Source organism: Mchenga conophoros, linkage group LG17 (genome assembly GCF_057382185.1).
Source record: "Mchenga conophoros isolate Kocher_MC1m ecotype Shallow Benthic linkage group LG17, M_conophoros_male_GT1.1, whole genome shotgun sequence".
Classification (NCBI taxonomy): domain Eukaryota; kingdom Metazoa; phylum Chordata; class Actinopteri; order Cichliformes; family Cichlidae; genus Mchenga; species Mchenga conophoros.
Window position 1 is genome coordinate 36,784,302 of NC_140542.1, and position 20,399 is coordinate 36,804,700.

Genomic DNA, 20,399 nt, shown 5'->3' on the forward strand with positions numbered 1-20,399 from the left:
TAATCATGAGGATTGCAGCAGAGAAATCTTCTGTTCTCCCTCGCTGATGTAGTAAAAGCACGTTCTGTGTGCATGTGAGAAAGCGCAGGATGACATAATTTGACACAGATTTTGAAAGAACCTACATTTCTGACAAAGAGGAATGTGATGAGCTCCGCTACGAGACACTCACCTCGCTGGGAAAGACTCTCACAGTCATTAAGTCAGCTCAGAACTGGGGTCTAGGACTTCTGTGTGAATGTAATTCAAATAGTCCTTCTCTATTTCACTCTGGTCTCGTGCATAACGGGCCGAGAGTAATACGTTTTACAAATGGGTTTATCAGATCCTGCAACCTCAGAGCCTATGGAACGCCATATGGTTGTTTCAGAGACTATAAAGCGTAAAAAAGAAAAAGAAATGTAAAATTAATATGTAGGTTTTCTTCTTTTTATCCAGACAGCACACAGAGGTGGGTCTACACAAGACTGAGAGGACTGTAACAACGAGGATAAGGCAGACAGAATGATAAAAATAAAGCCCTGATTCATCCAAATGCAACAAATTTAATAATGTTTGCCACTACAGTCTCTTTGGCTGCTTGGACACCGGCAGTGATTCTTAGGGGGAGTTTAAAAATGCTAAATTGTAGCCTAGCAGCCGTATGATGAAACACTAAACACAATCTAAATAGGCTTGTATGTAGTCCAAACACAAGAATTCCAATAAGGAAAAGCTGGGGAAAAACACATCTTTACAGATGACATTAGCATAGAGATGGAGTGATCAGGAAGGATTAGAGCAACAGGGGAAAAAAATCAATAAAGCAATACTGATTTAAAACAACAGCCTGCTTAAAATCCCAGTAAAGCCTTCAGCTCGCGAATTTTAAGTATGATTCACACGCTTTACTGTTTTGTTTCCGCATGAGCGATGATGCGGAACATGTACAAAGTAGTGTCTTTGGATTGTTCACATCCTCTTGTAAATGCCTGATATCTGAATGGCTGACTGCAATTATGGATGTCTGCTCAAGTACACGTGAACAAATAGCACCAATGATACCCAAAGAGGACTTGAGACACTCTGATTTCAGCAAATCAGAAGCCACGGAAAGACCCACAGTGTTCCCACTCACACACCTGAGAAGGTTTTCAATGACTTACAGCTTACTCGCACCTAACGAACAACACAGCCAACAAAACTGCATTTCCATATTTCCACTTGACTTTGCACCCCTTAATCTAATTTTCAGTGGTTTCAGAATAACATTTAACAGCTCTCAAGTTCCAGATATCCAAAGTAATTACTTCATTTACATAGACTTCCTGCTCTTTGTGCTACGGTTCGACAGTGGCAGCATGAAACAATAAAAGCAGAGCAGGGGGTTGTTGGCAAATTGGACATAAAAGAAGAGCTGAGCTAATTAAAAATGTTGAGCTGTGTGGGTTCCAGTCAACTACAAAATAGAGCATCATCAACCTTCATCAGCACCTCTGTTAAATCATTTGCTGGCTTTAAATAATGATTCAGCTTCAGTACACAAGTCCCATTATTTTAGGCTATTTCATAATGACACATTAGTACTTTGCAAAGAGGAAAAGCAGGATTTGATATACAAATACTCACAGCATAGCTACAGATTTAACTTTAAAACATGCCTGTATCTATAAAGTGTTAAACTAGCACTACACAATAACTGTACACGAGTACATCTTACTACAATGATTATAGTAATGTAACTACTATATAAAATGCAAGTGTCCCTGATTATCAACATATATACATATAGCGCTCAAATCCTTGCAAATCATATATGTACATATATTATGTGTAGTCGCAGATTTTAAAACCAGTCGCGACATTACGTGTACGTTAGGTTTATGCATACGTTGTTGTAAATACGTTTTGCTCAACTACAGGGCTGCCAAAAGTAATAAAACACTCGGCCTGAGCAGTTATTTACATGATTATTTGATTTAATGTACGTAAGTGATCACTGGTGACCACTAGTGGTGTGAAAAAGTGTTTGCCCGCTTCCTGATTTCCTTTTTTTCCCGCGTGTTTGTAACACTTAAATGTTTCAGATCATCAAACAAATATTAGACAAGCAAACCACAAATGCAGTTTCTACATCATCAGGGCATTTATTATCAAGGGGGGAAAATGCAAACCTACAAAGGCCTGTGTGAAAAAGTGATTGCCCCCCTAAAAGTATATGATCGGCAGGCTAATCACTAAACAGGTGGTTGAATTTTTTCCCCACACCTGTAGCTTCTGAATGTAAAGATGCCTTAACAGCGGTTGAACAAACACAAAGTGATTCTTACATAGCGGTGAAAGTTTCATAATTTTTCCAGACGAGGAACAACATACAAACACTTCATCGCCTACAAGTTTCATGTTATTGGTTTTGGGATTCAGCGTAACTGAGCACACGCGAGGTGGAACGATGGTGTAACAGAAAAAGGAAAACACAACACAAAGTTGTAAAACTCTCGATCACTGTCCATACAGCCCATTTTACTTGTTGGTATCCTCTTACTCTCCACCGTGTCGTCTCACGGCAACAATACACATGAGACACTGATGTGTATTGATCGGTGTCGCTATGACAACTCTTCCGAGCTAGGTCCCCTCCGGCGGGACATCGAATTGGATTCCCATGCTCGTTATTTTCCTAAATGCCTGCTCTCGCTCCACTATTTTTCAGAAAGCTGCAATCATTATTCTGACAGAAATAAAATAATGCGCAGGTGGCAATCGAAAGGATTGCATAGTTACAATAGATGAATAACGTATCCCACAGTTGTGCCTTACATACAAACGCATACATGCACAGACACACGTGTGTGACAGATGTGATATAGAGTTGGAAGCTCAAACTCCTCCGGGACGATATGTACGAAAATGACAAATTAGCACAATAGGGTGAAACGACAGCGTATACTGATGCTCGTGTTTCCTGAAATCAAGTAAAGCAACACAAAACAGTCTGTGTTTAAATGAATACACATCTCTGAGCTCATCATCGTGCTCCAAACCACGTTCCTCTTTTTTAGTTTATCAAAAACACCTAAGCTGAAAGGCACGCCAGGAGCATCTCTTCTTCTGCGTCTTCCTGCATGCGTGTGAGTGCGTCTGTGTGTGAGGAAACGCTGTGAATCCTCTAATCAAGACACACGGATATGCAATCAGTGTCTGGCAAGAGACAGCTAATTAAGACTGGGCCACTTCTGTGCTGTGCTTTTCATTATATTCCCGGCGAAGGTGGACTATCTGAATGAGACATCAGTTGTCATTATAAAAACATCAGGATCTGCCTATTCTTGGTCATGCCCCGACACGCAAAGAAACACAGTCGCGCACGCACTGTCATTGAAAAGAAAGCTCATAACTATAATTCTGCTTAACAAAAGGCACACTGACATCAAATCCATGTGACACCAAAGGCAGATACACTTTCTTTTGTCCTTTCTTACAAATGCTTACAATCAGGCTTGTATTCACAGCTATCAGCCTCTGAGTGTGTGTGTGTCTTGGTTCACTTGTATTTAAAATTGTAGACTACTTGGCTCTTCTATAGTTCCACGGGGCTTCTCTATGACCCTCTTCCCACTTACAATGAACGCCGAGATCTTGTTTGAGGGAACAAAAGTGTCAAAAAGAGCATGAGCAAGTGTGTGAGCAAGACAGAAATAGAGAGTTCTGGAAAGAAAAGAGCAAAGGGGAAGGAAAAAAAGTACAAAGTGAGAAAACTGCCTTGTTGATTATTCAAAAATATTCAGGAAGCAACAGGATCAGTGCTTCAAATGAAAATGGTATTAGTAATAAAGTCATGATATTTATGAAATCAGGGGTGGTCTCAGGCTAATTTTATCCAACAATAAGACTAACAGACTCATTAATTTATGGAGTTAAAGGTCAGAAAAAGCTATTGAGGGATTTACTGGCTTCAACATGTAACTCCTGTTTAATATAAAGAAAATTAAATTTTAAGTAAATCGAATGAAACTTCTAAGTCCAAATAAGCCTGACATGATCTATAATATCTTTGCCATATTATGAAAGAGTTTGACATTTAGAGAAATGCAGATATTGTTAGGTCCCCTGGGTTTATAAAGTCCCAGTGTTTTGAGTTTTTTCGTTACTTTATGTATTTCCTGGTTTTTCTATAAACTGATATTCCAAAGTTTTGTTTCTCATTTAGTTCATTTGATTCACTTTTATATGATGCATAGTGGCAACAAATAGAATTGGGATAACAGGTCTATTGCTTTACTGCGTAACTGGTAACTAATTTTCAAGTAACTTGACCAACACTGGTCTCTAGTCCCTTTGTGTCAGTTTTGTGGTCATCTAGTGATTCTGGTTTTAGTTTCTCTGCTCTGAGTTCGATTCTGGTTTATTGGGTTTTGTTTCATTCCTCGTTATAATGATCATGTTTCCCCCGTATTCTCTAAGTAATGGTCTGCTTGTGATTCCAGGTTTTGTTACTTCATGTTGTACCTTAGTAATCTTTTTATTTTCTGGTTCTTCTCGGTTATGTGATATTCAGTCGTCATCCTCTGCATCTGTATGTGTCCCATCTCAGTGTTTACATTTCAAGCCTCCATTTCTGTTTCCTTGTTAAGATCATATATGTGGATCTGTCACTAGTTTAGTCATTTCCCGTCGTTTCCCATTCCAGCTATGTTTATTGTTCCCTTCAGTGGTCCCTGTCTGTTTCTCCAGTCTGTCCCTATGGCTGTCTGGGTCTCTGTCTTGTTTGTGTGTGTGTGTTTGTTTCTTTTCTTATTTTGATAGTCTCTTGTCCCATGTGTGTTTGTTGAGTTTTGCTATCCTTGGTTTGTTAGTTGGATTCTGTCCCCCAGGTGTCTTCACCTGTCCTTATTTAATGTGGGTGTTTAAGTCCTCAGTTGTCTTCGTTGTTGCGTCGTGCCTCATTCTATGGTACTGTGTGTGCCTCAGTGTTTCCCTAATTCTGTTTCCTACTGGATTACTTTGGAATTACTTTGAGGAAAACAAATAAAAAACCACTTTGGAATTTGCTATTTGAGACCAACAAGCAATAAATGCTCATTGTGTGGCGTACTCATGAATCCCCTGCCCTCCATCCTTTGGGTCCTAAACCTGCCTACCACATAACGTCACATGACACCTACTGGGTTTTTATATCATATGTCCTTCATACAATAATAATGAAAAAGACACAAAATGAAACAGTGAAAGTGATAAAAAAAATAAACAAAAAACATGTTCAAACAATAAAAACTAAAGTGAAATAAGAAAATCCACTGTGGAAGCTGTGAAACTAAAGTGAATTAAAAACAAAAAGTCAAAATGCAATAACAATAAAAAAAACATTAGAAAATACAAAAGAGATGTAGAGTTTTAAAAATAAAGTGCGAGACGCCGACTGGAAATGTCCTTGGCACGAATAGAGCATTAATGTGTAAGTGCAACAATTAAGAATACAGACATTGTATTAATGTAACAATCTTAGATGAGTGTTCACAGACTGGCCATAGGTCGGATAGAGTCTGTGCCAGCAGAGGCCTCGGGCATCATTAATAAGGCCAGAGCTGCAGCTGAAAACAAAGTGTTTTTGTGGTGAGAGGTTTTGGCTAAGATGGGCGGCAGGATATATCTCAAAAACACGATGTCCGAGGTGGGAGAGATCAGCCATAATGTTTCCTGCTCCGTGTCTTGGAGGTGTGCAGGTCCTGTACAGAGAACAGGCAGCAGCTCTCAGCAGAGAGGATGATGGTCTGCAGTCTGCCCTTTGCTTCGCAGTTAAAGCAGGGTACCACATGGTGGCACAGGATGTGAGCATAGACTCAATTACGGGGGTGTAAAAGTGCACCATTATTGACTTTGGCAGGTTGAACTTCTTCAGTCTCTGCTGGGCTTTTGCTGAGACTACTGACGACTCAAGGTCCTGGATGATGATGGTTCCCAGGAAGCAGAAGGACAAAGTGTTAACTGCAGAGTCACACATGGTGAAGGGAGACCCGCATTCCTTCTGGATGCCACAACAATCTTTGCTGTCTATCGAGCACAGTGTGCCAAGAAGTTCTGCTACACCGGATAAATTCTGCAAGTGCTAAAGTAAAATACATAAAGAAAGAAAGAAATACTAGCAGCATTTAATACTCATAGATTAAAATGTTCTTCAAAAAAGCATAAACTGCTTCCATAAAAATACTTCTATCACATTTCACTGGTACGACAGCATGTACCGTCTAGTGGCTGTAGCTTCAGATTTGCTGTAATGCAAATGCGAGACTTGTGTAAATATTCTCCAGAGGCCCCTGGCAAGAAAGCAAATTAGAATCTTTTTGGAAATGTCAAGCTTTTCCATTAAATTGCTTTTGTTTTATTGAAATTATATTATAAAGAACAACAAAATAAACTACCACAGCTATGCAGATGACACACAAATATATATCACAATGTCACCAGGAGACCGAGGCCCTGTACAGGCTCTTGGTAAATGCATTGAGGAAATCAATGACTGGTTGTGCCACAATTTTCTCCAACTAAACAAAAACAAAACTGAGGTAATAGTCTTTGGCGCCAAAGAAAAACGATTACAGGTCACCAGAGAACTTCAATCTATACATCTAAAAACCACAAACCAGGCGAGAAATTTGGGTGTAGTGATGGATGCAGACCTAAACTTAGACCTAAACACATTAAGACAATAACAAAATCAGCTTACTATCACCTCAAGAATATTTCAAGGATAAAAGATCTGATGTCTCAACAGGACCTGGAAAAACTAGTCCATGCATTCATCTTTAGTAGGCTTGATTACTGTAACAGCATCTTTACAGGTCTACCTAAAAAATCAGTCAGACAACTACAGCTCATTCAGAACTCTGCTGCTCGAGTCCTCACTAAGCCCAAAAAAGTGGCCCACATCAGTCCAGCTCTGAGGTCTTTACACTGGCTGCCTGTCCGTCAGAGGATAGACTTTAAAGTTCTGATGCTGGCCTATAAAGCTCTGAATGGTTTAGGACCAAAATACATCAGTGACCTCCTGACCCAGTATGAACCTTCCAGATCCCTCAGGTCATCTGGATCTGGTCTTTTATCAGTTCCCAGAGTCAGAACCAGACACGGAGAAGCTGCATTCAGCTTTTATGCTCCTTACATCTGGAACAAACTCCCAGAAAGCCTCAGATCAGCTGAAACACTCAGTTTATTTAAATCCAGGTTGAAGACTCACCTGTTCTCAGCTGCATTTGAATAAAGCACCAAATCCACACTTTTAAGCTTAAATTTCAAAACTTACATTTAACTACTGATTTTATCTACTGTTCTGATTTTATCTGTTTTGATTTTATATACTGTTTTGTTTGTTTGTTTGTTTGTTTGTTAAGTGGGTTTAGAGCTCTGGGTAGCTCCCCAGCTGGGTCTAGACTGGGTCTAGAGAGTATTTTAAATTCAGGGAATTTAAAATAGAAAGTAGCTCGTCCACAGAAGGACTGGTAGCTCCCCTTACGATAAGGGTTCAGATCGCGCGAACAGGTGTGAAATGTGTGTGTTTAGTTAGTTTGTTTGTTTGCTTGTTTTAATCAATTTTAAATCATGCTTTTTATTTGTTTTTGTTTCTAATGTCTCTGTAAAGCACTTTGAATCACCTTGTTGTTGAATTGTGCTATACAAATAAATTTGCCTTTGCCTTGCCTTGAAATTAGAGGTAACATTTTTCTAATAATGGGCATCTCTTGAAGTGTTTACGGCATGAATTTGGAGCAAGGAGAGACAGTGCTGCATAATATCTTTGGACAATTTACCCCAGTATGCATCAGTTTGTTTACATGTGACCTGGTAATGAAATTTAAGTCAGAGCACTCATGTCAAAGTGTATCATATTGTAAGGAGAAGGGCACACGAGGTCTGAGAACCAGGAAATGAGGTTTGTTAGGAGGGTAGCGGGAGGCTCATTAGTTAGGGTAGGTTGTCCAATAATCAGAAACTGACTGAGGCGCAGCAGAGTGGACGTTCGTGAGAGGCAGAGGTGATAAACTTTGACCTACTTTTACATTAATTATTTAAAATGTCTTTCTTATGTTTTTGTAGCCAGCAGTGAGGTCAGCTTTAAAATGTAGGCAATCAGCTGTTCAATCTGTTTCACAGTGAGCGCGTTTTATACCGTCTAATACCACACGTTACCCCAAATTCATTTTTGCTTTTCATATTGTTATGAAATCTTAGGCAAGGAAATAGTTGTTCGAAGTTTTTTTTGTACGCTTTATTAGTTTACTCAAATGTGCATTTTAACTTTAAGATCTAAATAATAAAACCCATAAATATTAATCTTAAATACTTGTTTTGTCTGCTCTTAAAATTAGAAGAAATAGATGAAAATGAACGTGACTTATTCAAGAAATTACGCTTTTGCCATTACTGCTGTTAAAGTGACCCCTCCTGATGGTTCTAGTGTAAAGCTACAATCATTATTATTACAGTAATTATATTTTATGATAACTCTAGCACATATACGTTGAGTTAGGGAAACTCTAAAGAAGGAGGAAAAAAGGCATGTTGTCTGCTTATGGTCACTGATTAAATGTATTCATTATTAATTAAGGTTTGGAGCTCTCTTTAGAGATATATTATCCTCTCTTGATAATGTAAACGTGTACTAAACTTCCAAATGTGTCTGTTTGCACACAAGCAGAAGCTGCACCTACACAGTTCATCTGTTTCAGCTGTTTGCAATATGGCGGGTGGATAGTGCTAAGTTAGCTGAATGCTACGTTAACCATGTGCCTCACCATTGCTGCACTTGATGATGCGTTTTGCTTCTTGTTGCTGGTTACTCTAAGTGTCTCTCTCACACACCCACGTGCACACACTCCTAAATGCCCACTGGAGTTACACTGAACAATGCAATATGTTAAAATTGTTAAGCCCCGCCCCCACGTCCTCCGCCTGTCATGTCAGGCTGCAGGTGTATGCCTGACTGTCGCTTACACCCACGCACATATATAAATACTGACACAACCTCCAGAGCCAGAGAACAGCTGTGTGTCCTGCCCCTTCATTTTTAATGAAAGTTGAGTTTTCCTCATTCTGCACCAAATCACTCTTGACCTCTTATAAACGGTCGATATTGGTCGCACATGTGAATGTAACAAACCTGTTTCATTCAGCGTTGATTGTTTTGCTTTTTTCTCATCTGCATATATTTGCAGAAGCGTGGCACAACATACGGAGAGTGAACGTCTTCAGGACCTAAAGCAACCAACCTCCACATTTTACACAGCCCTGAATATCAAAGAAAGAACTCAATTCACACCCCATAATTTAACTTTTCTTCCACAAACTGCTTTTGTGATAACCAAGGCACACTTTGCATTTGATGTACTCGAGTAGCAAAACAAAGAAGGAGGAGTAACATCTCTATTCCTCAACCGGTTTTAACAACATGTTTGCAAAAGAACAGGCGCTGAATATTTTCCAATATACACATCCATTCGTGGCGCAGCTGCAGGGGAGGCTGACACACCGGAGCTCCATCAGCTCATCACGCCTCCCCTGTATAGAACGTGCTGGGACCTGAGGTTGGGGTTGTTGTTGTTGTGTGTGGGACACAGCTGAAAAGCTGCGGCCGTCTGTTAGAGAACAGCAACCGGAATAAAAAGTGTTAAACGTGTGAACTATGTAGTCGGGTCTGTCATTCATGCCACAGTGGTGCCGAAACCCAGGAGACGGCATGGCGGAACCACAACTGGGCCAGTAGTGGAGGCGCTGGCCCGAATGGTGGGCGAGTTCGCAGCCATGCAGAGGGAGCAGGTGGCCAGGCGGAACAGCTGCAGGACCGGTCCGAGCGTGGGATGCAGCTGATAATGAATCTGGCAGCTTGATTCGGTTCCTGGCTGACCCCCACGTGTTCATGGAGGTCAGCGCGCGGGAGGGACCTGCCCAGGCTGAGTCGGAGGTCAGTATGCCGTCTGGACTTGCTCATAACAAGCCGGAGGTCCGCACCCCGAAGCGACCTGCCCAGAAAGAGTCGGGGATCAGAGTGCGGGAGGAACTGTTCTGCCAGAGCTGGTGGACAGCGTGCGGGGAGGAACTGTTCTGCCTGACTCGGAGGTCGCCATGCCGTCCAGTCCAGAGGCGTCCTCACCAGAGGCCAGTACGCTGTCTTGACCTGCCTCAGTTCCGCCAGAGGTCAAGATGCTGTGTGGTCCTGTGTGGCTGTATGGTCGCCTGCCAAGCCGCCTGCGAGCCCCAGCTCGTCACGTCCACCGCTGGACCCGCGGTCGGCCCCCGGACCCAGCTCGTCACCGTCGCTGGTGATGAGGTGGGCCCCCTGGTCAGGTCCGTCATTCATGCCACAAGGACATTTGAGAAAAATTAGAACTTTTATTGCGGCTAGTTTCTTAAACCACTTCATAAGATTGTTTGAGGGTTAAGAGTTTCTTCTGAGGTAAGATTATTTTAAGGGGCTCATCTTGTACCCAGAAATATAGCCAAGCAAACATTTTTGTGTGCGTGCAAATGTAAATAATCAAGAGAAATACAACTGAACTATATGTGTGGACCACTCCAAAGACGTGCACGCTTTCCTTCCTTCCCTCTCCATGGGAAACCTGCCTCTGCAATCACCATGGCGATTCCTACTCAACAGGATGACAGTTTTGCTTTGACGTGAAGAGGAGATATGCAGTAAGCACACACACACACACACAGGTTGCCAGGTTCTTGACAATGTTCCCTGTTATTTCTCCCCTTAACAACGCTCTTTGCAGATCTAAAGGCTCATCGAGGCTTCAAATGAACAAGCTAATTGGATTAAAGAGACTCAATTGAGAGAAAGCCAAGTGGGCTTTCTCATGAGAGAGAAAATATGTAAATAAGAGGAGGCCACTAGAGCAGCATTGTGGACAAGAGTGATAAAGAACCACAACAAGACTGAATTAGCTGCTTACAAATACAATAACGATAACACGAGGACGAATAAAAACAATGCAGGTTTATTTGTTAATGTGACAGCGGTAATCAATAAGCCACTGTGGCTGTCAATAATCAACAATGTATTTAAAAAATTAGCAAATTAGCCCAGGGAAATATAATGTGAAGAGACAAAGATTTGCTCTCGCTCATCTAGTTTGAAGAGTCAAAATTTCAAGCTAAATATGTCATTTCTCCATTTCTCTCTGATAAAAACATCTTTATGGTGTTTTTGTGAATCTGGGCTGATGCAACTATCATCAGGCCTGACTAAAATTTGCAGACTGTGGATATAACTCTGCTAGTGCACCTGCAGTTCATGCGACTTTTGATCAGATACTCATTGAGATGTCTGCACACCTTTTTCTGCTACAGCTATCTGAGCTCCTACTCACCCAAGAGGTTTTTCCAAGCGACTGCCCAACGATCCGACTATCTCTCCCAGAGTACAGTGGGCTTGTCCGAGAAAGTCCTGCAGAGTCAAGGAGAAAGAAGTGAGCCGACACATGTTTTTTGTCAATCAGACATTGCATTACTCCCAAACCTGACCTGCTGATCAATACAGAGTCCACCCCCAAAGGCCCAAGTCTTTTCAAATACCACTACCTTCACCTTTGATAGATCATATTAGCAAGAAGAAACTGAGCCTTCCTCCCACCAGCCCTCACACCTGCCCCAGTGTGCTCCTCCACTTCCTTGGGAAATTAAACTGCCTTCACATATTGAAGCTTTAGAGCTGATGCTGAGAGAGCCAGAGACGTGAGTGCACCCGCCGCATCCTAGAAACCTCATGGATTTAAAACAATAAGTTGCTTTTCAGTGTCAAAAATGACCAGCCTTCAGAAAACATGACACCCATAAAACCCTAATTTCTCCCATATAAATATATTTAAATAAGGATTATAGAAACATGCCTTCTTCATGGGTCTTTAACTGGGGGTTAGATCATTTGTCTTTGTTAGATAGTATCTCTAATATTTGACCAGAGCAGCTCCAAGCACCACTAACATATCGGATTCTCTTTGGTCCATTGATTAGCCTCTCAGCTTTATCTCTTCCCATCTATCTCATCACAATTACATTCCTGCAGCCACACAGTGTCAGTCTGCTATGAACATATTTGTTTTGGTGGAAACGTGTGCCGAAATTAGACCAAAATAATAATGATGATAATAATTTCCATCCACCATGTAGAGGTGAACCCGTAAATCCACAAATTACCTAGCAACTGTGTCTGCTGCCTACATGAGGTCCATCTGAGAACTGGCTATATGCAACTAATGGCTAAATATATAACAGCATGAGCAAGAAAAATATTTAATGAGAAAAATAGCTGTGTGGGTGTAGCACCTTTCAGCACTTTTACAGAAAGAAATGAACTATTTTATGAGATCCAAAGAACGAGGGAATGTGAGCAGATGAATCTAAATCTACATCTTCAAAAGGATTATAATCATTTTGGGGGGTATCTCATAGCTTTTTAAAGCTCATATATACAATTTGACAAGACTGTGTTATGACCAGTTTTATCACCTGCAGTATTGGAAGATAACTAGAGGGAATTCACTATTAGCTATTTAATTCTGGAAGTTTCCTGATGTTTAAAAGCTTTAGGCTTGAAACTCTGTTGCATTATAGGCTCAACTGTCACTGTGGGCTTTCATGTTTCTTGATTTCTTATCGATACACAATCGGTGGTTTTACAATAAAAAACACAACGCATGTTTATATAAAAAAAAACATAGGAAAGAGGAAACATACCATAATAGCTAATTTCAGGCAGTAAGCCAGTAAAATACTATGTTAGATAATAATTAGAAAACAGCTCAAAACAAATGAGAAGGGGATGTTTTGCTGATGGATCATTGCACAGAGAAATCTGCCTCTGTCCTGACAAAGAAGGAATCACAGCTAAAAGATCTTGTTTAAAAGAAGGACACATGCTTTTCCATCTGGTGATGTGAAGCTTGAAATTCTTTACCTGCAGTTTATATTTAAACTATTTATTGTAAATGATCAGAAAGCAGATTACAGCAATGAAGAGTACCAGTGCTTGTTTCTGCTAGTACCACATTGCAGATGTGGTACTAGTGCAGTTTTACTATTGAAACATCTGAAACCTGGCTATTTGTTATGATTTTTAAACCAAAGCCTAAATATTAAATATATTTCTTTTAGCCCAGACATTTTTAGTAGCTACCTCTTACATTAAAAAAAGCCAATCAAAAAGCACACGATGTGAATATACTGCACTTACTGTACAAAAGACACCCTATTTTTCAGGGAACATGTTTCAAATTTGGTTAATGTCATATGGAACGACCCAGATATATGGATAAAAACCAACATTGAGTGTTTTATTTTCATCCTTACTCTTTCTGCTTTTCCTTCTATATGCCACACTAGTTCTCACCCAGGTCCCAGCTGAGTCCGCAGCCTACAGCTCCCAATGTTAAAACACCATCTAATGGGTTAACTCCCCGGCTTCCCCCATAGGAGCCACACCAAGGCTGCTGTCTCTGCCTGTATGAGATTATTGATTTCAAACGAGTGAGCCAAGGGGGAGCAAATCCAGAGCACGGAGGGAAAAGAGAAGAGTGAGAGAACAAGGGTATGGCAATGAAAGAGGATAAAAAGAGGAAAAGAAAAAAGAAACAGCTAGGGGCATCACAAGAGGAAATGATTGCATCCAGAGAGACATCAAACCCAATAAAATAAGAAAAGAAATATCCTGAAGGGAAATATTAAGAGACTAAACCTGCATTGGAGACTGTGTTTTGCACTGTAGCACCCAATTTATCTCCTTTTATTTCATACACTTGTCATATAAACGCCAGCAGTACATTTGCAGTCTTTATAAATGTGAGCAATCAATTTTAGAAACGATGTTCGGCAAAACAGTAAGTGATAAAGTATATGGTTTTGGGTTTTTTTTTAAAGGTCAAAACATAAAACACGATTACTGTGGCTCTGCATTAAAATCAGTGTGACTGTTGTACTTCCATTTGCGCCTATTTAGCCGGAGGCCACATAATGATAACGCACAGCAGTCAACAGGTGCATGGGGCCTTAGTGAAGGTGAAATATAAGCCTGGCTACAATGCCTCCACAAAGGTTCCAATTACAGCTATTATATTTACTTGTATTGGCTTATAACTGGGCTGAAGAAATACCATAAAAGAAGAAAATAGATCATTTTGACAACAGTGTTGCTAGAGGGAGAAAGCAGTCCACGTGTCCTCAGGCATTTGTTATTCTTAATCAAATAGAACAGAGGACATGTTGGCATTTAGATGGAGTTTAGTACACAATGCTCCATTTGAAGTGTACAAAAATGCTACCATTATTTCTTCTTGTTTTTTTACATCACCATAAAGGGTGTGTCTGTAATATGCTACGCAGGCAGACTTGTTGAGCTGGATACTAAACGCCATGCAATGATAAGAACTAATGGCTCCAGTGTTTCACCTTGGGGAAAAGCAGCATTGGCTGTTTGCAGCTGTGCTCAGAGGTAGACGTTGACACAAAAGTCAAGTGAGTGAAGGTTGAAAAGCAAACACACTTTCCAAAAAGTACAGTCTGAAACAAAAGAGTCGTTTAGAGTGTGTAAGACTGTGGTCTGCTTTCACCTGCTGCTTGGTTACAGTTGGAGAAAACAAATATTTGGTTAAATCGAAGTAAAGACTTTGGATAACCTTTTATAAACTTTACAACATGAGATCTACTTTTAAAATGCTCAACTATTCTACATTACTGGACTGACGAGTTCCTAATATAAAGTTCAGTTAAAAACTATCCCCCTCCTTCTTGATTTCTTAGATTTTTTTTCATGTTTGTCACACTTAAATGTTTCAGATCATCAAACAAATTTAAATATCAGAAAAGGATCATAACAGAAAATACGAAATTGTTTTTTTATTATTATTTTATTTATTATGAGAAGAAAACAATTCCAACTTACCTGGCCATATGTGAAAGACTAATTACGCCCTAAACCTGATAACAGGTTGTGCCACCCACCCCAGCAAGGAATGCAATCAAGCGTTAACTGTCAGTGAGTTGGAGAAATTGTGGTCTACTCTTCCGTTCAGTCGAGTTGGAGAGTTTGAGCGGGGAACTCAAGGGTTAGAACAGGTAACCCACTGATCAGAAGGTTGGTGGTTCAATCCCTGGCTGCTCCATCTGCATGCCAAATATCCTTGGGCAAGATACTGAACTCCATGCCACTCACCGATGCAACCATAGGAGCGTGAATGTTAGAAAGCACTTAAGCATAGAAAAAAAGTGCTTGTATAAAATGGATGAAGGAGCTAAGGTGTATAAAGCACTTTGAGTGCTCAGGTAGAGTAGAAAAGTGCTATTTAAGAACCAGTTCATTTACTCCTTTGAGTCATTCAGAGGTGGACTTGGTCTATTTTGGATCATTGTCTTGCAGCATAACCCAAATGTGCTTCATCGAATCTGTTCTGAAACATGCAAGTGTGACAAACACAGCAACGTGTGTTATGGACACTGAGTGAAAAAGGAGAAAAAAAAACTCCCTTTTAACAGGAAGAACCCTCCGACAGAAAAAAAAATGTGCACACACACACATCTGAATACGCGAATATCAAGATTTTTAATGCCAATTCTCTTGTCACCTTATATTCTTATTTATAGACTTTGGTCCATGTAGACAGCCATCTCTTAAAACCTTTGATGTTTTTGTGTTTTTTTGTTATGCATTCAACTGTCACTTTCCTGGGCACACCTGTTCAACTGCTACTTAAGGTAAAGATGTAATCAGCAGAAATTCAATGCATTTAGATGTGTAGACTTGGTCAAAGTAAACATATGAAGGGGGAATACAGATGATTTAAGTGACTTTAAAAGTTGCACAGTAGTTGGTTCCAGATGTGAGTGTTTCAGAAACATTGCCTGGTCTGATGAGTCTTGTTATCTGTTGTGAGTTTTACATGGCAGGCTCAAAATCTGGCATAAACAACATGAAAGCATGGCTCCATCCTGCCCTGTATAAACAGTTCATCCTGTGCTTGTGATATAATGGTGTGGGGGATATTTTTCTGGCACCCTGTGAACCCCTTAGTATTTACCGAGCACCATTTCAACTCCATAGCCTGAGTACCGTTGCTGACCTTGGCCATCCAGCAACACTTATGACCACAGCGTACCAATTTTCTGATGGCTGCTACCAGCAGGATAATACACCATATCACAAAGCTCAGATTACCTCAAACTGGTTTATTGAACATTACAATAAGTACATTGTACTCAAATGGCCTCTACAGTCATCAGATCTCAATCCAATAGAGCACCTTGGGGATGTGGTGAAATGGGAGATTTGCATTATGGATCTGCAGCAACAGTGTGATGCTGTTATGTCAATATGGAATAAAATCTGTGAGGAATTGTTTAATTTATGCCACTAAGAATTAAAGCTCCATGTCCGAGCAAGCTGTACCTAACATAAGGGCTACATTTGTTCGGCATAAAGATATATTCAGACCAAACGAAGTTGAAATTGAATCATACAACTCTAGCTGACAATTTCATGAATTCTAAATACATTCGATTTGCACTGACACACATTTGCCTTTATTTATTATTTATTCAAGTGTGTCCTGAACACACCACAAGTCAGCAGACTAATGACCGGAGTACTCTTATGTGGTTGGAAAGAGTCTAATGACAGGTAATGATATGGTCAGCATTTACGTTCACAAAAACACAAAACAATACACAAGCACTCACGTGTTTCGACAGGTTGGCACTCTTCGAATCGACATCATACCTGCAGAAAAAAACAAAAACACACTGTGAATGCATTAGAGAGTGATGGAGGGTGACAGGAGCTCGGCTGGGAACACAAAAGGGATTACAGAGAGGGTAAATCAGTAATGGGGTTAAGCATCTTGTCACGCAGAATCTCAGCGGAGGCTCTGGGAATTCACTTCCCAACATTGCAGGATCACAGTCATCCTCTATTAAAATGACACTAAATGGACTAATTGGCAGTCACAAGTATATCTGCGAGGCCATACGTGTGAACGACTGAAACAGAAACGATGAACTACTGACTTGCTAGGTGAAGAAGTCTGTCCTCGTTTGTTTTCATCTATTTTCATTACTGTCACACACGTCTGAACAGTACTCACAACTCTCAATCCTCAGTTTCACCTGGCAACCTCTTAAACACACAATATTTGCAGCGAGACAAACTTCTCCAGAAATAGCCCCTCCAGCTCTGAAGAATGGGAGGCAATCAGGCGACCCATTCACTCAGCAATCTGAGGTCATTTCACAGCTCAGGTCATTTCACCCACCACTAAATATGGATTGGCCTCTGCTGGGTAATACAGTGGGGGAGAAATGCTAGGCAATTTTGTTACCTCACATGGATGTTAAAGGTGATGTACAGTATATTCTGTGTGTGGCAGGATTCTCCTTTAATCCAAATCCAAGCATAACCAATATTTAAAATGTCCCATTTCAACTCAGTGGGACATGTGACGTGCTTTATCTTTTTATCTTTTTAGCTGTTTAGAATGATATCGGTATATGCCTCAGTTTAGGGAAGTGTAAAATTAAAGACATATATCAGTGCACTATACTTCACAGTGAGCCCTGTGGAACACAATGCACTATCATAATTCATAGTGAGAGGACATACTGTAGTATTTCATAACCTCTGCTCCGTAACTGTTTTGTTTTCATAGAGATCTCACTGCCATAAGCCTGAGGGAGTAAACATTCTTCAATCTGGTATCATCTCAGACAGCGTTACCCTTTGCAGGCCAGCAGGACCAGCGACATACAGTCGTTGATGAGAGAAGCAGCAAGGCTGCACGCACACATCCGGATACTGTAGACACTGTAGCTTTTGAGGTTTAAACCTGTACTATTTCTAATGGCCAGCTGAGGTCAACTTCTGTAGTTGGAACGTCTCATTATATAAAAGGCTTTTTGGGAAAAGATTTCACATTACTCAAATTTCTTTGTTCCCAAAGATTGTTTCTTGGTGTAAGACTGCAGTGTCCCTCAGACCAAAACCAAATCACATCAAGGCGGCGACAGTGAAGACCCTCGAGACTTCAAGGCATGACTTTCACTCAATGGGAGCCATCACGGTGGCTATCTTTTATATGCAGTCTATGATAGACACATTCACCAAAAGCGCCACACATAGGAGTCTCACACACGGATGCACACGCTGAATGTTACTGAAAATGGCACATAACCTACTCACAGACCCACAAAAAGCCTGTTTGTTTTTTCCCTCAGATGTCCAGTTCCATTCAGAAAACCACTCAAGAGACACAGAGTTATGCATTCATTCATTTATAATCACATAACCAATGAGCAGACATAGACGCAACACGCAAACACACAGATGTCCTTACATGTCCCCATCTTTCTATGAGATGTCATTCTTCCAATAGATTTAAACTTGCTCACCTGATATTGCAAATACAATGATAAGTGCTAATCCAAAACCTGCACACCTCTAATGTAAGAGAGCAACAGAAGACAGGCGGGGAAGCCACTAAAAACGTCCACATAGAGCCAATAGGGCATAAATTTAGCTTAAAGATCATTTGCTTAAGAAGCTTCGGTTGCAGTGACATAAGCGGTAAACATCGGAGTCTCTCCCATCATTCAGCTCATCTTCATTTCATCTGAAATACTACAACACTCATAAGCAAATAACAGTTCAATAACTGAGCCCCACAAAGTCGGTAAAACACAGAAAGTAACTTGTTTGTGTACATGTGAAAATGTACACCGGGCTGTAACATGGTGTGGAACACAAGTGGAGCAGCCGCCATCCCCCAGAAACCCTGGTTGTTATGGCTACCTGCTAAACTTCACACAAACTCACAAACACATGCACCCAGACACGCACATTGTCACCATGGTCACGCATGTGGCAATGCACACACAAATTGCACGCATCAATTTGGGTTTTGTCTCTCCACCACAAGACCCTGCGACACACCTCCTGTACATATGAGCTCAACACATTACTCCTGGCTTAACGTGCAGTCTTAGTCAAGAGCAGATATGAAATAGAGACCACATTTGTTTGGGTTACAAAGTCACATTTGACGTCTTTGTGTGTGTCTACCTTGTTCTTTCCCTCGTTTTGCTATCTATCATGAATCGACTAACATCGACGCAGACACACTAGCTCCTCTTCACGGGAGAACTTTGAGATCCCGATGGTGCTGTCGCCATGGCTCCCTGCTTTATAGATTAGAATATAAATAATAAAGCCACTGAAAGCCCCATAATTCAGTAACAAATGTGACCTGAGAGCCACATGAGATGGAGAATCCCCTCACCTAATCTAAGACCCTACAGATAGAATCTTTTGCCTCCATGGAAAGAAGTATGAGACAGCTGTGCTCATAGCACATGACTCAGTCATCAGGACATCACCAGCAGAAGAGAATCAGAGCTGTGTACTAGTAATATATGAGACAAGACAGTCTAAATCCATGCATTAGATACAGTATATAAAGACTGCAAACTATGGGCAACCGTGGTAATCTGCTAGGAACCAAAGCAATCACAAGGAGGCTTCTGGTGCAACACCCACCCACCTTTCACAGGAGGTGTTGCTGCTGCTCCGACCTCCTACTTTCTTTGCTTAAGCATGGAGAAGCCTCAGAACCATAGAGATGGAAATAACAATCATCTTTGTGACTATGGTAAAAACAGCCACATTTACCACTTAGAATTTTTCATTTCAATACCTCTCAAAGCTTTCATGAAAGCCAAACCGATATTCAGTGAACTATAACATCATCTATATCCAGAGTCTTAAATGCAAGTTTAGGAACTAGTCATGTCACAGTGATGCAGAAACACACACACGCACTTGTACATGTTACTTACAGGTCAAACCGGAGGTTCTGTCGCTCCTCAAAGAAGTAGTCCAGAATGAATTTCCGAACAAAGTCTGGGTTTAGCGTGTTGTCAATCACCTCTGTTCTGCCAAACTAGACAAAAAAAAGAAAAACAAAGATTAGGAGACAAACAGTTTGGAAATCATTCAACTTTTTACAGTCTACAAGTTTACAATCTATAATATGTGAGTATACATTTCTGCAACTCGCCACGCTTAAAAGCTCTAACCTTTCCCAAATCACAGCTTTTACCAGCACTTTATGACGCTGCAGTGACTCGTGTAAATATTGTATCCACCTGCAGGTTTTTCCTCAGGAGACACATTAGGCGAGAGGCTTGTTACAGAAGATTATGTACAGCTTTAGTGTAATGAATGCACCGCAGCTGAAGTATCAAGTCAAATGGGGTCAGTTGGGTTCCGATTTGGCATTTAACTCAGCCGGTTAATAATGGATGGAGATGACGGGCTACTCGGATCTATGAATAACTGCGAATGATTGGTGCTGAAAGAATTGCCCCCTGATTTGCATTCATGAATA

At 40.7% G+C, this 20,399-nt stretch overlaps 1 protein-coding gene across 1 annotated transcript in view; it reads right to left on the bottom strand.

The window, feature by feature from the left end:
- The window catches only part of LOC146555858 (copine-8), a 104,557-nt gene that overhangs the window by 46,943 nt on the left and 37,215 nt on the right, over positions 1–20,399 (bottom strand). The window contains exons 4-6 of the mRNA XM_085251261.1: positions 19,849–19,952; positions 16,702–16,741; positions 11,346–11,422 (exon numbers count right to left, since the gene is read on the bottom strand). Coding sequence (XP_085107387.1) covers positions 11,346–11,422; positions 16,702–16,741; positions 19,849–19,952 — 221 coding nt within the window. The remainder of the gene's footprint in view (positions 1–11,345; positions 11,423–16,701; positions 16,742–19,848; positions 19,953–20,399) is intronic.